This window comes from Ciconia boyciana, chromosome 2 (assembly GCF_034638445.1).
Source record: "Ciconia boyciana chromosome 2, ASM3463844v1, whole genome shotgun sequence".
Classification (NCBI taxonomy): Eukaryota; Metazoa; Chordata; class Aves; order Ciconiiformes; family Ciconiidae; genus Ciconia; species Ciconia boyciana.
In genome coordinates, this window is record NC_132935.1 from 151,045,672 (window position 1) to 151,063,150 (window position 17,479).

Consider the following 17,479-nt stretch of genomic DNA (forward strand, 5'->3'; position numbering starts at 1 on the left):
CTCTTCCTAGTAACAGGTCTATCACAGATTCCATTGTAAGGCTATTTTTGCCTTGGTAATTACACTAAACAGTCTTGGCAAACTGAAGACTGCGTTCTCTCACTATTTTTTTATATTTTCCATGGCTGTGTTCTGTCTAGTAAAAGAAGTTCTAATAAAAAAACTTATTTGTTACCTCCTTAGCACAACAGTTGTACTAAGCTGGATGTACCTTTTAAGAGATTGTACTGGTTTTGGCTGGGATAGAGTTAATTTTCTTCATAGTAGCTTGTATGGTGCTATGTTTTGGATTTGTGATGAAAACAGTGTTGATAATATAGGGATGTTTTTGTTATTGCTGAGCAGTGCTTAAACAGAGTCAAGGTCTTTTCTGCTTCTCACACTGCCTTGCCAGCGAGTAGGCTAGGGGTGCACAAGAAGCTGGGAAGGGACACGGCTGGGACAGCTGACCCCAACTGACCAAAGGGATATCCCATACCATATGCCATCATGCTCAGCATATAAAGCTGGGGGAAGAAGAAGAAGAAGAGGGGGGACATTTGGACTGATGGTGTGTTGTCCTCCCAGGTCACCATGATGAAGCATGATGGGGCCTTGCTTTCCTGCAGATGGCTGAACACCTGCCTGCTGATGGGAAGTAGTGAATGAACTCCTCATTTTGCTTTGCTTCCCTGCGGCTTTTGCTTTATCTATTAAACTGTCTTTATCTCAACCTACGAGTTTTCTCACTTTTATCCTGATTCTCTCCCACATCCCACTGGGGAAAGTGAGCGAGCGGCTGAGCTGCCTATTGAGGTTAAACCACAACAGACACACAGGTACCTGGAAGAGTTTAGTACTCCACTGGAGTGAATGGGCAAGAGTGGAATCTGAGGAACAGCCCAAGGATAACCTTTGGCTTAGGCAAATCTATTTGTCCCTTTAAGAGGGCTTAAAATCTCAAAAGCCAATATACAGTGTATAGATCTCATAAGTTTTTAGAAAATCTCTGTTTTGTTTTCAAAGTTGCTATTTATCCAGTTCACTTTGAGATACTATTAACTTACAGTATTTAACTCACAAAAGTCTTAGTAGCAAGTCATGTTTGAAACATGAAATAATGTAAATTAAGTTTTTGAGATTTTTCTTACATAAATTCAAGCGAAACAAGGGTGTTTCCATTAACACTAAAAATAAGCTGCTCAATTAGAACTCATCTCATGTTCAAATTTCTTCACACCTTTCAGAATTAATACTCTTTCTGATACTAAATCCTAAAGCAAATTTGTTTTCTTCCTCAAAGAGTTTCTTTGATAAAAAAAAGGAAAGCTTAAAGCTGTGATTTACGTATTTTGGGAAAAAAACACTTTAATATGTTAAAACAAAGTAAAAACTTTCCATATGGTCAAACTTTTAATTACGCCCATGGGCACCTACAGGCAGTCAATACCAAAACTTATTTCTTGTTTATTGATGCCAGAAATCCATCAAGAATAAGAGTGATAGTAAGATCTCTACTGTGGGACAAGCTACCCCTCTATGTCTAACAGAGGCATCGCTCTCCCTCTGTCATGTCAAGTACAGAATCACAGCTTTCTCAAAGTAACTTTGCAGACATTTCTTCAGGATTGTTATCCATTAAAACAAATATCCAGTACAACATAAAACAAAGCTCTCACTGGTTTGCAGGAGAAAAAGAACATATTTAAATTTTATACAAGATGACTCCCACTCTACAGCAAATAAAAATAACCAAATCAGTAAAGCACTTCAATATTCTTGTAATACAACCTAGGTTTAGTCCTTTCATTTTTCCAGATATCCCCATGAAGATATTAACTTTCTAGTATTCATAATCCAAAGTACAACAACAGACATCTTAAATTTGCCCAGATTTCAATTCAAGTATTTTAAAATATGTTTTTATGCTTTCTTTTCAGTGTATTGAAAGGTCACATTTTTTTACATGAATGCTAACAGGCACAGTTCACAACAAAGGTCAAGATTACTTTGGGGATTCATTCTCCCCCTCTCATTTTAAAACAACTTCATGATTTGAATTCAAGATAAAAGATGAATATATTATTGATCTAAATGCTCAGACTGGTCCATATATATAATGCTCAAACACCATGAATGAACAAATTCTTATTATTCATTTCATGTGCTTTACTAAAATGACTGCGAATGGAAGTCACAAGTGTATTATTGAATGTTATGAATAAACATGTGTAAAGTCCGTCTATCCACATTTCAAGTTAATGTCACCCATTCATATTCACAGTCTGAACACTCCCCACCCTGTGCACAAACATAAAAAACTAAAACAAAAGACAGGGTTACTTACCAATGGTTCCCTGTTTTTGACGAGCCTGATTATTTTAACTGAATCTTCTTCCTCATCAATATCATCAGGCATGGGGGGCAAGACAGGATCGTAGTTCTTCTGAGCAACAGTATCATGTACAGAGAGCAAAGCCTGGAAACATTAATAGTCAGTATATTATTTGGCATCTGAGAAGTTTATGAAAGACAAAGCAGTGGATATTATTTATAACCTAACTCTACTAGCATGATGGATGTAGATTGAATATAATTCTTGTATACAATTTTAACATGTCAAACTGATGAAAGAACTCCCTAAATTATATGTTTTCATATACACAATGTATGCATCTAGTAAATTGTGGATACAGAACAGTGTCTTCATACACATGAAAATATTGAGTGCTTTGCACATTAGCTTGAAATTACAAGAATTACGAACAGGAGAAAACCCAAGTCTCCTGAAGTAAGAACATCATTCTACTTCTCCTAGATAAAAAGTTTTGTCAATACAGTACGCAGTCCTATGAAACAAATAAGCAAAATAACCATCTTCCAGTACTTCTGTTCAAGCATGAGATGCATGACATTAAGCTGTTGCCCAATCATTCCTTTCACAGTGGCTCTAGAAGCTTACCTGGTTACTGGATGTGTTTCATACCAGCTCCCTTTCATATTGTTGGAAAATAAGTGAGGAACACGTAAAGGATAAAGTTCAAAGGGTCAACCAAGAAGGAACAAAGAAACCCAAGAATATCCTGGTGAAACTGGATCTTCTAGCATGTGGTATTTAACTATGGAGAAAATTAAGCCTTAAAAGGAAGAATGACCCTGGATTCAAGACCTGAAAAGCATGGTTTTGGGGTCTACAACCACCAGCGACCACCAGAGGACCACCATGTGAAAAACTGAGCATGCGTTATGCTAAATGATCATTATGTAAGATACTAATTAACATAGTCCCACCTAGTAGTGCAAAAACCTACGCATATGAAAAGATATACTGTATAAATGAACCTAGATCTGTGTAAACTGGTATGCACATTAGGCAGAAGGATCCCCCGTGCATCCACCGCTGCAATAAAGAGAATGCCTGCTTCTTAATGCTACATTGGTCTTAAGAGGTTTATTCCTGATTTTGGTGACGATATGAGCTCCAAATTATCTTAGGCATTTTTAATTTGTTGTGGAATTCATGATTGAGATTGAGGAACATATTGCTGAAATGATTTGGTTCAGGCAGGTGCTTATCAACCACCTGTTGCATGACCTGCCTCCTTTCTTTCTCTGTTGCTTCTGCAGTTCATGCATAGCTTGAACAATAGATTTTTCAAAGAAAAGTCTCACAAAGCCTGACAAGAGGTTCAATCTTAAAAATAAAATAATTTAGGAACTTGCAAAAATTAAAAAATCTTGAAAGTAAAAGGAAGTTAGAAAGCTCATTCACCTAAGGCTCTAAAAAATCTCAGCTATCATCTAAAATTCACAGCTTATTCTAGATACAGAACTCTCAATGTTCTTTTCTATTTTGAAAAGTCTTCATTATTTGTAATACCTTTTAAACTGGTGAAAAACTGTTAAGCAATGCTTTTAGTTTTGTAGTGAAAACTATGCATTATAACAGGAATAACAGCAAGAGTCATACATATAATTCTATCTACTGCTTTCAGTTGCTCCTGTTTTCAAGTAGTTGCTCCTAAATACTTGAATATTTTACATTTTGACCTTATATTTTTTCCCAGAGAGTCAATATTGCAAAAGTTCTAGTCTGAATAGCAGAAGTAATTTGCAAATTGATAACCTTCTCAAAAATAAAAATAAAGCATTTTGGAAAATGTTGAGATGTTTAGGATAAGCAGAACACATCAATGTTGCTGACATGGATGATATCAGAAGGTATATCAATGACTATAATAATGAATCTATTATAACAATTACAATAATGATTAAGAAGAAACTCCTTAATAAAGAACACAAAATGGCTACATTTCTCTGATGCCAGTTTACCTGCTACTTAATAAAAGACAGATAATATTAGACTGAGTACACAAGTGACCAGAAACTGTATGTTCCCAAGGATAATGCAAATATTTTTAAAAAGCATAACACTTCCGCTACGCTAGTCTAGGATTTTTTTCCTGAACAGAGGACACTAACAACAAAAAACAATTTCCAGGCAATGCTGCAAGCTATCATGTCAAAAGCAGAAGGCAAAAAGTGCATGGCAATCTTGAAATTCTGAAGTTCAAATTTGAAGTTAGGTCTTCAACAAAATAAACATAGAGGAAGATCATGCCTGCTTCATGAGAATTTGCTATTGCCTTACTAATTTCTATGCATATTGTACAAATTGATAAAAACATTTCAACACACTAACTAATTATTTCTGATTTTCTTTCCAAGACACAGTTATGAATTTGTACTATTTACCATCAGAAATTACCGGCTCCCTCCCACCAAAGATTAGTTTTACTTTAGGTCAGAGCTAAAAACCTCAGGCTAGCAATTATGGTTCCTCCTGGAAATGTGTATTATGAAGCATTACATATGTAAAAGCCATGCAATCACGTGCAGTCCTCTAAAGATGTATGTGAAATATCAAAGATATACTAAAACAAAAGTAGTGTTTGCTTTTACTTCAGGCTACTTACAGTTAAGACTTCTAAAACTAGTCTTCTGCAATTACGTTTTTCCACATAAAGCCAGGGCACATTCATGGACTGGTTCAATTTAATGAGGTTCTATATTGCAGTTTAAAAACAATCAGGCAGACAGAGAAAACAGATGAAAATAATCTAAAGCACCACTTCCAGAGTAAAAGGTGGCAACTTAAAATATGTTCAAAAGAACTTGCCCTTGACAATAAAACGTGCAAAACAGATTCTGTCCAGTACTACACTGAATTATGCCACCAGTGTTAATACTTCTCTGCTCTGACTGCCAGATCAGGCTCCTGGACACCGTGCGTGAAAGAACGATACAGCCCAAATATTATAAACCAATGCCAATCAATGTCTGGTATTTATGATGCTTTTCTTCACTCACAACAACTGGAACTTATCAACCCCTTCCCTCCTCCTCCCAAAAAACATATTAAACCACAACGTACTACAGTTTGCAATATAAGATCTTTTACCCAAACTCTGGTATTATTTCATGTCAGTGCAAAGATGCATATTTTAGGTAAGAGTATGAATGCCAGAAATGATGTGTCTTTTCTCAGTCAAGTTTCCAGAAGAGCTTCTGTCATCACAAAGTTGTTCATGCTGTACACTGAACATACTAAGATTTCTTTCCTGCTTGTCTTCCATCACTGCTTCTTCTAATGTACTACTCTCTGTCCGCTGTAGTTGCTCTTGAAATAGTCAGCAGCATAGACATTGGGCAATAATTAATCTGCAAGCAAAACTTACAAAGCTATTTTGATTTCACTTAATGTATTCAACTAGAGGTGATCAGAGCCTATCCTCGAGAGAACTTCCGTATGTTCTGAACACACAAAAAAATGACCATATTCACAGAGTAAGGAGACATTTCTTCAGCAGCTTCTTTGTACTGTGCATTCAATATAATGTATGCTTAGTCCAAAAAACTATCTATCAGACTAGACTTTTATAGAAAAGGTTGGGACTTCTTTAAAAACAAACAAATTACAAATGCCAAGAAATAAAACTTGGATCATATGCAAATGTACAACATTTGCACAGAATAATTGTGCACTAAACGCACAAGGCAATATAAAGGTAGTAATGTTCTCTTTCTGTACGTAAGAAGCGATCGATTTATTCATTGCAGTTTTATACTCCATGATACTAATTTTTGCCTATCACAAGAAATTGCAAGAATTGCAAATGACATTTTAATTTTTTTTTATGTTTTGTTTTCAAATACACAACTCTTTGGAACTACGCACGTATGACTCAAGATTAGGGTCATGTACATTTAAGCACCTCTGGAGAAAAAGATTTTATTTCAGCTGTAAGTTCTATGCTTATGATTCACTAATGTAAACACAGTCCATATTTAGAACTTGAAAGAAGGTATGATTGAAACTCCTGCACTACCTAAATATAAATATTGATGTTCAGCTAAATTCTTAGACATGATCTAGCTGGAAATGAATACTTTCATCAGACCTCTGAAATGTCTAATAACTAGTGCTGTATTTTTCATATTAAAGCTATCACTGATCATTTCACAGTTTATAAATTGAAATTTTACACTATCAACTTACACAAAGAAAACCTGACATTGGAAACACTTGAAGTTCTTTTCTTAAACTGTTCTGAAACTTCAAATGTTTATTTAAATTGAGAATGTTATTAATGAAAACAGTTCTATATTTTGAAAAATGTGTATCATTTAACTACACTGACTACATTTTTGCTCCTCTAAAACAATGACAAATTTTGTATTATTTTTTGCTTCTGTTTATATTTTGAGATCTGTAAGAGTAAAAATACTCCAAGGAGCCCCTGACTTGTGAACACAGGTCCTTAGGTTTTTAAATTCTCATTATTAAAAAAAAAATTAAAAAATCTCAATTTAAGCTTTACTTTTCAGAAATATTTTGCATTTACTAGTCTAGAAAAACATTTTAGAAAACAGTAAGTTAAATAAAGAAGCAAGACAGAATGGACAAAGAAACAAAAGCAGCCTTTTTCTATATGGTACTTGGAAAAAAAAAACAAGATTAGAAAATTAAATAATTAATAGTCAAGATTATCAACACAAAATTTGTAGGAACTCAGACCAACCTTTATGAAAGCCAACAGCTGCAGCAGACTGCGACACTGCCAACCCAGCTGCTGGTTACCTTGCCCATGGAGCAGATTACTGCCCTGGCAGCGGAGTCAGCAAAATGGAACAAAATGGCCCATGACTTTGCTGGCCCACTCCACAGCTTAGATCATTAGCACGGTCCACCTTCTCTGGCAGTTCAAGTTGAACTCCATCAGGTGAGACAGAGACATTTTCCCACCTCTTTGCTTTGCTATGGTGGCAGAAACTTCCACTGAGGCTGGCTCAGAGAAGTTACATAGGAGGAGAAAAGTAATTTAATCAGCAACCACAGCAACATGCCCCTGAGCTCGCCTGGCAGAGCTTGTCCTCCAGAGAGCTCTAGCCATATTGCGTTTTCCTTTGTGATAGGGTTACAGAAGAAATACAAAAAGACAAGCTAAAAATGTTGGTGGAGAAAATTATTCAAGACTGGAAAGATTGATTTATGAGTAACTTGCATAAAGTTAAAAATCAAGTGAATGAAGTCATTCAGCGACAGATATCAAAGAAGGAAAGCTGAAAGGGAGGAGACTGAACCCACTGAAGGGAAGACCATCAGAGCATCAAAATGGAAGGAGAAGCATAAGAGACATAACAGCCAAACATGTGCAAGAACTTAGAAAGCAGAATAAAACCAGCAGAAAGCTGTAGCATAACGGTGATGGCATACAGGCTCTAGGCAGAGAAAAGCAATTTGACTTGAGAACACTTTGGAGAAGAAAGGAATAAAAATATAAGGAATTCAGAATCAAGCTATACATTTAAGAACAACTGGTAAGCAGCACAAAATTAACAGGGGAAAACGGAGATAAGAATTTAGATAAGGGCGGGGGAGAGAGAACAACCTTTCTTCTTCTACAGAATTTGTCTTTAAACCTACTATCTTGAGTACATAAGCCAGATTTTACATTGATGTACTGATGAATTCCATCCCATTAATTCCACCCTCCAGCAAATGGGTGGTAAAACAGCCATCAGAAAAGGGCAGCACATGGCAGTCTCTTAACCACCAACACTGCCTGCTAAGGGAGTATGTGCAACCCTAATCCTGAGGCAAGGTAAGGGTTAACAAGATAACAAGAGGGCCGGTGAGAACAGGCATCTCAACTAACAGATATGAACAACCACATTAGCTGAATTCTCCAGCTTGGCTAAAGCATGCAGCATCATCTAGAAGCAGAAGCAAGCAATAAAACTACAGGCAGGAGAAACTCGGTAGTGCTGCTGAAGCGGCCAGAGGATGGCTGGGATAACAGTGAACTGATTTTTTTTTTTTTTTTTTTTTTTTTTTTGTAGTAGAACCAGAGAGTGAGTACAAAAGCTACAGTAGCCACTTATCAGGCAGAAAAGTAATATTATTCCTTCTGAAGGTGTAATAATCTAATCACTTTCCTACAGAAATCGGAGATTTTCTGTTCTGAACAAAATTCCCAAGTTAAATATGTACAGTACAAAATGTTAAAGAAATCAGTTAACTTGCAAAGAAATGAACACGTTTTACTTTTGCTACTGAAAATAATTTACACTACTGTTTTGACATAAGCAAAAAACCTTTGACAGTGATGGTAAGAAAAATGAAATAAGGTCCTTTAAATTAAGCATGATTTTCAGTTTGTAATCAGGAAACCAATGGGTGCACTAATTCATGGAAAAAAAATCAGGGTTCATTTACTTCTTTCCATCCTTCAAATATTACAGTTTTCCTATATATTCTCTATAAATTCCCTAGAAATTGTATATTGTGTGAGAAGACAGCACTTAGGTATGTATAAAAGAGAAAAAACATTCCATGCTTGCAACTATCCCACCTGTACTTAAACCAGAGTTGCCCTCTAGTTCAAGCTTGTCCAGCTGGCAATTAAATCCCTTTCTCTTCCAATTTGACTTTGATGCAGTTGGGTCACAGTAGTGATTCAAAATATTGAAAACACATACCATACATGTGTGGTTTTGTGTTCTTAATACCCACCATGTATTAATGTTCTTAGCATAGCAACATCTCAGTTGGATCAACATTCAGTATATATTACTTTTTCCTCTTTACTATGGTGGACTTTATTCATGACTAAATGAACTTCCTTTCACAAAAGGGTAATTTCCTTGCCTGAAAATGCAGTCTCTTGATTTCAGATTCACCAATCTGAACTGATGGGTTTACCTGCAGCTGGTAGCCAGACGGCAGCAGCCAACAGAAACGTGAATTTTCTGCATCTTCAGACTCCCGCTTCCTCTGGCTCATTGTTCGCAGCCCCTGGAGACACTTCCAAAGTCAAACTATTCCCAGTGTTCACAGAAACACGTAGCTCATCCATGTCGTCTGGTAAAGGTGTTAATATTCTTCCAGATGACAGCCCTATGTTTTTCCTCAGTTTTGGATAATGGCAGAATAAGCTCTGATTTTAAATCAATAGTGAAGAATCTGAACAAAGTCTCTGTTACATTCTCAACGTGATTCATGTAGCTGAAGTGTTCTTGAAGCTTTAAACCCTATTTAAGTAACTTCCAAGAGCACAAATAGATGGTTTTCAGAGTGGAAAATGCTGAGACAGGAGCACTCTTCCAATATCTTGGCAACCCTTGACCAATTCCTTCTTTGAAGAAGTGGCAGCATCCTGACAATATTAAGTGTCTACAGCGGTAGCATGCATCTTTTCTTGGTTGAAAACCACCTGAAGACATCCCCTCCTGCCCAAAGAAATCAAGTGAAAATATAAACTGAAGTAGAAGCTGAGGTTGCAATTGTCCTTTCTGAAAAAGTGCCTTTTAGAAATGACCCAGCCTTTATTTGACAACAGCATCATGTCTAAAGTCTTAAAAAGAAAAGAAAAACATCTACTGATCCATGAGGTTAAAAGAATCTGGATATACTTAATTCCTCCAGAAAATAATAACATATATGCACAACTGAAGTTGAACAGAGTTGAGCTACGGGAGGCAATAGGAGCCAAGAGGGAAATGCCAGTTAAATGCCTCAAAGCACACAAGGGGTGTTCTTCTATGAAGGAGACACGGACGACAGCCCAGCTGAAGTGCCTCTACCCCAACGCACGCAGCATGGGCAACAAGCAGGAGGAGTTGGAAGCCATTGTACATCAGGAAAACTATGATATGGTTGCCATCACGGAAATGTGGTGGGATGACTCGCACAACTGGAGTGCGGCAATGGATGGCTATAAACTCTTCAGGAGGGATAGGCGAGGCAGGAGAGGTGGTGGGGTAGCCCTATACGTTAGGGAGTGTCTGGACAGTTTAGAGCTCGATGATGGTGACGATAGGGTGGAGTGTCTATGGGTAAGAATCAGGGGGAAGGCCAACAAGGCAGATATTGTGGTGGGAGTCTGTTACAGACCACCCAACCAGGATGAGGAGACTAACGAACTATTCTATAAGCAGCTGGGAGAAGCCTCACGACCGCTAGCCCTTGTTCTTGTGGGGGACTTCAACCTGCCGGATGTCTGCTGGAAATACAATACAGCAGAGAGGAAACAGTCTAGGAGGTTCCTGGAGCGTGTGGCAGATAAATTCCTGACACAGCTGGTGAGTGAGCCAACTAGGGAAGGTGCCCCGCTGGACTTCTTGTTCATGAACAGAGAAGGACTTGTGAGCCATGTGATGGTTGGAGGCCGTCTTGGGCAGAGTCACCACGAAATGATAGAGTTTTTGATACATGGAGAAGCGGCGAGGGGGTCAGCAAAACTACCACCTTAGACTTCCGGAGGGCAGACCTTGGCCTGTTTAGGAGACTGGTCGACAGAGTCCCCTGGGAGGCAGCCCTAATGGGCAAAGGAGTCCAGGAAGGCTGGGCATTCTTTAAGGAGGAAGTCCTAAAGGCACAAGAGCGGGCTGTCCCAGGTGCCGAAAGACAAGCTGGCGGGGAAGAAGACCGGCCTGGCTGACTAGAGAGCTCTGGCTCAAACTCAGGAAAAAGAGGAGAGTCTATGACCTCTGGAAGAAGGGGCAGGCAACTCAGGAGGACTACAAAGGTGTAGTGAGGCTGTGCAGGGAGAAAATTAGAAGGGCCAAAGCTGAGCTAGAGCTCAATCTGGCTGCTGCTGTAAAAGACAACAAAAAATACTTCTTCAAATACATTAGCAGCAAAAGGAGAACTACGGAGAATCTCCAGCCCCTAGTAGACGGGGGAGGGAACACAGTGACCAAGGATGAGGAAAAGGCTGAGGTACTTAATGCCTTCTTTGCCTCAGTCTTTAATAGCAGGGCCAATTGTTCTCTGGGTACCCAGCCCCTAGAGTTGGAAGATAGGGACAGGGACCAGAATGGAGCCCCCATAATCCAGGGGGAAATGGTTAGTGACCTGCTGCACCACTTAGACACTCACAAGTCTATGGGGCCTGATGAGATCCACCCAAGAGTACTGAAGGAACTGGCAGATGTGCTCACCAAGCCCCTTTCCATCATTTACCAGCAGTCCTGGCTAACTGGGGAGGTCCCAGCTGACTGGAGATTAGCTAATGTGACACCCATCTTCAAGAAGGGCCAGAAGGAGAACCCGGGGAACTACAGGCCTGTCAGCCTGACCTCGGTACCTGGGAAGCTGATGGAGCAGATCATCCTGAGTGCTATCACATGGCATGTAGACAATAACCAAGGAATCAAGCCCAGCCAGCATGGGTTCAGGAAAGGCAGGTCCTGCTTGACCAACCTGATCTCCTTCTACTAGGTCAAGGTGACCAGCCTAGTGGATGAGGGAAAGGCTGTGGATGTTGTCTATCTAGACTTCAGTAAAGCCTTCGACATGGTTTCCCACAGCATTCTCCTGGAGAAACTGGCTGCTCATGGCTTGGATGGGTGTACTCTTCACTGGGTAAAGAACTGGCTGGATGGCCGGGCCCAAAGAGTGGTGGTGAATGGAGTTTACTCCAGTTGGCGGCCAGTCACAAGCGGTGTTTCCCACGGATCAGTTCTGGGGCCAGTTCTGTTTAATATCTTTATCAATGATCTGGATGAGGGGATCGAGTGCACCCTCAGTAAGTCTGCAGATGACACCAAGTTGTGCAGGAGTGTTGATCTGCTTGAGGGTAGGAAGGCTCTGCAGAGGGATCCGGACAGGCTGGATCGATGGGCTGAGGTCAATTGTATGGGGTTCAACAAGGCCAAGTGCAAGGTCCTGCCCTTGGGCCACAACAACCCCATGCAACGCTACAGGCTCAGGGAAGAGTGGCTGGAAAGCTGCCAGGCAGAAAAGGACCTGGGGGTGCTGGCTGACAGCCGCCTGAATATGAGCCAGCAGTGTGCCCAGGTGGCCAAGAAAGCCAGTGGCATCCTGGCTTGTATCAAAAATAGCGTGGCCAGCAGGACTAGGGAAGTGATCGTGCCCCTGTACTCGGCACTGGTGAGGCTGCACCTCGAACACTGTGTTCAGTTTTGGGCCCCTCACTACAAGAGAGACATTGAGGTGCTGGAGCGTGTCCAGAGAAGGGCAACGAAGCTGGTGAAGGGTCTGGAGAACAAGTCTGATGAGGAGCGGCTGGGGGAACTGGGGTTGTTTAGCCTGGAGAAAAGGAGGCTGAGGGGAGACCTTATCGCTCTCTACAACTACCTGAAAGGAGGTTGTAGAGAGGTGGGGGTCGGTCTCTTCTCCCAGGTAACAAGTGATAGGATGAGAGGAAATGGCCTCAAGTTGTATCAGGGGAGGTTTAGACTGGGTATTAGGAAATTTTACTTCACTGAAAGGGCTATCAAGCATTGGAACAGGCTGCCCAGGGAAGTGGTTGAGTCACCATCCCTGGAAGTATTTAAAAGACGTTTGGATGAGGTGCTTAGGGACATGGTATAGTGGTGGTCTTGGTAGTGTTAGGTTTATGGTTGGACTCGATGATCTTAAAGGTCTTTTCCAACCTATACGATTCTGTGATTCTGTGATATTTGTTTATGACAAGGAGGTCTTAAATTCAGCTACAGAGTACTCATACTACATGGACACCTAACTAAAAATATTGAACAAGTTTAGATTTTAAGGTAATTACTTTTGCCTGCTTCTCCCACATTGAACACCAGAAGTAGTATTTCTATATATCAACTGCACTAAATTCAGGTATCATTCTGGAGAACTGAAAAGCTGCAGTATTATCTTCACCATTATATATAAGTAAATTATCTATAAGTACTTAATAAAGTTGTAACTGAAGAATTATAAAATATTAAAATAGATGTGGTGCAACAGAATAAATCTTCCCTCTTAAATAGTAATATTCTTTTTAAAAGGCCAGCAAAATAGCAGGTATATGAAAAAAGTTTACAATTTTCCAAAATATTTGTGATAAAGATACTTATAGATTTACAGGTTACATAAACATGGGAATAGAGTCTTGCCACTGACTAGAAACCCAGGAATAAGCAGAAAGGGGAAAAAAATTATTATGAGATCATACTGGACCACTACTGAAGATTCATCAATGAACTAGAAAAGAGGAGACTGTTGAATAAGTGAATAGAGAGTCAAATAGAATATGGTTTGGCGAATGCAAGGGAAAAGCACCACTGAAGGAAAAAGCAGCATAAAAAGATTACAACTAAAAAAGGGACTATTTGCTTCGTATTGTGCAGTTTCTCTATTTTTAGTAGCTGAATAGAATTGCTACTTGAATGGGATGTGATTTTATCCATAGTGATTTTTTCCTCCTCCTAAATTACCAGCTTTAGTAATGTTGCCAACTTTTATGTGCTTATGTGAATGCTATAGTTACATGTACGCAATTCAACATTCTTACCCGGGTTAGAGTTGGTTCCTTCATGTGGGAAAGTCTGTATATATAACCGAAGAATTTATTTGATTTACTTTTCAAATCTTTTATTTTCTGCTGCCAACCTGCCTGGCTTTGTTTTTGTTTATTATATCTATCACTTTGTTTATTATATGTTGGCTGCTAGCGAGCATTCTCATATCCATACGTCTAAGAAGATTGACAGACAAGCTGTCCGTTGGACATCAGCTGAGTTATCACATGAGACGGACCTGAGAGCATTTCCAGGGTAACATGATGATTGTTACTTAAATATATCCATGCAGTACTCTTTCATCTCCTTTATATAATTTTATATCTATGCTTATGATACGTTGTATATTGTTATATGTATGCTCTGTCAGCTCCTACCACATTAAGAGTCTGCCACAACTGCTTTCTGATTTTCTCTGCCTGTCAGATGTGAAAAATCAAGGCTTTTCTTGCTGTTTTTAAAAGGATTATTTTGCTATAACATTTTTGTTTTACTTACTCCATTCCAGTGACATGGACATTCCAAAAATAAAGACAGCAACATATTCTCCCAGTGCTTCCCACCCCAAAAAAGTTTTCTATAAAAAACTCCTTTGAATTATGGGTACAAGTGGAAATGGAAATAGGAAGTCAAGGTCTGAAGCTGAAAAGAGTTACGATTAAAACCTATTTTTCCTCTAACAAGGTTGCCAAAATGCTTGATGGAGGGCTTCCCAAAGTGGCAAATAATTTAAAGGCAAATAGTTTAAAGGCAGGAAACACTGGGCAGAAGGATCTCATTTGCTTGCCAACGAAAGTCGCCCCAGCGCTGTGCCCTCTCCACCAGCTTCATGGCTGGTATGCTCAGAACATCTATGGGTTATCCATTAACCAACGTTATCAAACCACCAGTGCTGTGGTCCTTGCTTCTTGTTCTGCTAATTTGCATATATTAAAATAAATTTACATGTATTAAAATAAATATTTCTCTCTCACTGATGATACTTCACAGCATACCATCCAAAATCAAGCACGCTCTTGCAGATTTACAAATTAATGGCACTTGATTTTACAAATGAGGATTAGGTAGGGAACTTTTCAGTTGACTTATGAAGTACAATGTACTCCATCTCACCATATTAATGAAGTTAAACTAGTTTGTACTGCAAAATATCTTAATACAAGAGCAAAACTCCTGTAACTGGTCCTACCAGCAAACCTCAAAGACTACTGATGTACTCATCAGTAGTTATAAATCACGGGAAATTACACTTCCTGAACAGATACTGTAGTCTGTGTTACCATGTGTGAGCATGAATATTTCATAAAGAGGAGGAGAACAGTCTCCCAGGACATGAGCAAAAACAGAAAACATGGGTGCATTTGGGAAGACAGGTCTCTAAAGGGACAGGGCCATAAGGTCCTCCAAGAGCTTGAGATACAGTACCAGCCCGGATGTAGCTCAGATGTTAACTGACCTGAAATTTGTATTGGGTTTTCCAGATGCAAAACCTGAACAGTTGTAGACAAATTCGTACAATTTCCAGTGGAAAATGCTGACTTTGCAGAAACCGCAGATTTCAATGAAAAGGCCCTGATGGAAAATCCTCAGCAAGTCTAATTACAAAGGAAATGTTGGAAAGAGGACAAAGTTTAGATTAAGATTTTTTTAATTACATGTTACAAGAAGTGCTTCATGAACTTTTCAAAGCAAAACCAGATTTTGTTTTATATTGTTATAGCCCAGTATCTTCTCTCAGTGCTTTGTATGTTAAAGTTCTTGTAGAAAAATGCCTGCTGTTTCATGCACAGTAAATTATATTGTCAATTTTTGCCATTGACTGTAAGGCAGCTTTATAAGGCTCTACTGATAAAGGCTTAAAATGTTTGGTTTTTTAATATAAAAAGTACCACTTTGATCACAACAGTCTATTAGGCCACTGTGCAAATCTACTAGATGGCATGGATGATGGTATCAGCAGTTGTTTATCAAATAAAGGCTAGAATTTACAAACTTCCCATTAAATACAAGAAAACCGTAACAGGATAGGACAATGGAAAAGGTATGCTTCAAGCTAAAAGCAGCACTATTTATTTTTTTAAAGAAACCTAAACAAATATAGGAAACATGTATATGAAGAACAAAGTGCTCTGGTTTCATTATCTGCAGTTTTAGTTTTGTTTAACTCATGGTTCTATTCTGAAGGAAAGCCAAGGAGGTACTTACTAGATGAAAATGTTTACAAATGCAAATTGCTTATGCTGTGTGAAACTGAAAGTCAAGTACACCTCAAATGAATTGCAAATAAAACAGCAAGCGTAAATCCTATTTACAATTTTCTGGTGTATGCATCTTTGCCATTTGAAAGCAATTTAAAAAAACCTGAAAACAAATTGAAGAATCTGTATTTTCTCTGAACAGCACGTTGAAGTTGTCCATGGATAAGTTAATCTGAAAACATTCCCAGTCATACGAGAGCGGTTTTCCTTTCACTCTGCAAGTTATCTTAAAATTACTTCCAGAATTCTATTTATTCTACAGTAATGAAAGAGAAGCCAAGAAAAATACTTCAAGGTTGTCCACCACTTGTTCCCTCTACGGCTACAGGTACAGCACCCAAAGTGATCCAAATACTTGACATTCTGGTGTACCATGATGCACTGAAGTCATTCACAGTCCTGCCTTGTGCCCTCGTTTAGGTACCTGGTTTATGTTTCAGACCAGCAGCTGGCAAACCTTTCAGCGCACATAAACAGAAGATAAACTCCGCTGAAAGAGGCAGAACCACCACTGGCATTCTTAGGAGGTTAAAAAAGCTTAATTTCCTCTGGGTCATAAGAGGTATAAACATCCTTCAGAGTGGCATAAGCTTTTAAAATAATGGTTGTTCTGCCCATTACACTGACGACCACAAAGGACATACTTTATATGAATTTAAAACACTAAATTTACCCTAATAGGGATTAACTTCAAATGGTAAATTGCTCATTTCAATATGTAATGATCAGGAATGTAACTGCTGTTATAAACACAAAGTTAAGAGCAAGTGAGATCCGAATAATATATCCCAAGCCTGTCTCAAAATTAGTATAATTGGGACTACATTGTTCAATGGACTAAAAGATAGCCCATTCTTTTTAAAGCCTTTTTTGTTTACAGCCACACCAACAAAGTAAGTGCCTAAACTGTTAATTCCTATAGTTAATTGTTTTAGCTTTTCAGATTTCAAACAATTTTAAAAATAAATAACAATTATGCTCTTGTGCTATGGCACTGTCCCAAAAAGAACACAGCTTTTTCCAGCTTGTTAGAAAAGGAACTGAGAGCTACTACTCAAGAAAGCTTTTTACTTAAAAGTGGAAGAGAATTTGAAAGCTTTGAAGTCTTTCATTCTTAGTTTGATCATCTGTCATAACTACTACATCTCCTTTCTTACAGTGTCTGTCACTGGGGTTCTGCCCCGTGACTGACAGTAACGCTAGTGTCCACCTCCATTCTCATTTGTGTCCCTACTGCCAGATAAGACCATGTTGCTAACTTGATTGTGACAAGTCCATTAAAATTCCCTTTTAGATACACTTTGTGTTAACATCTTGAATCCTAGTCTTGCAATTATAGATTCCAATTTATACAATTGCATAACAATGAAAAATAAAGTATTTTGTCTCCAGATAATGCA

At 38.7% G+C, this 17,479-nt stretch overlaps 1 protein-coding gene across 10 annotated transcripts in view; it reads right to left on the reverse strand.

Moving 5' to 3' along the window:
* Positions 1-17,479, reverse strand: part of MPP7 (MAGUK p55 scaffold protein 7) — a 161,435-nt gene that overhangs the window by 45,791 nt on the left and 98,165 nt on the right. For all 10 annotated transcript variants that reach the window (XR_012041229.1, XM_072854521.1, XM_072854519.1 and 7 more), the window contains one exon: positions 2,327-2,458. Coding sequence is in view for 9 of the 10 variants with exons in the window: in XM_072854521.1 (XP_072710622.1) it covers positions 2,327-2,458 (132 nt within the window). In the remaining variant the exon portion in view is untranslated. The remainder of the gene's footprint in view (positions 1-2,326; positions 2,459-17,479) is intronic.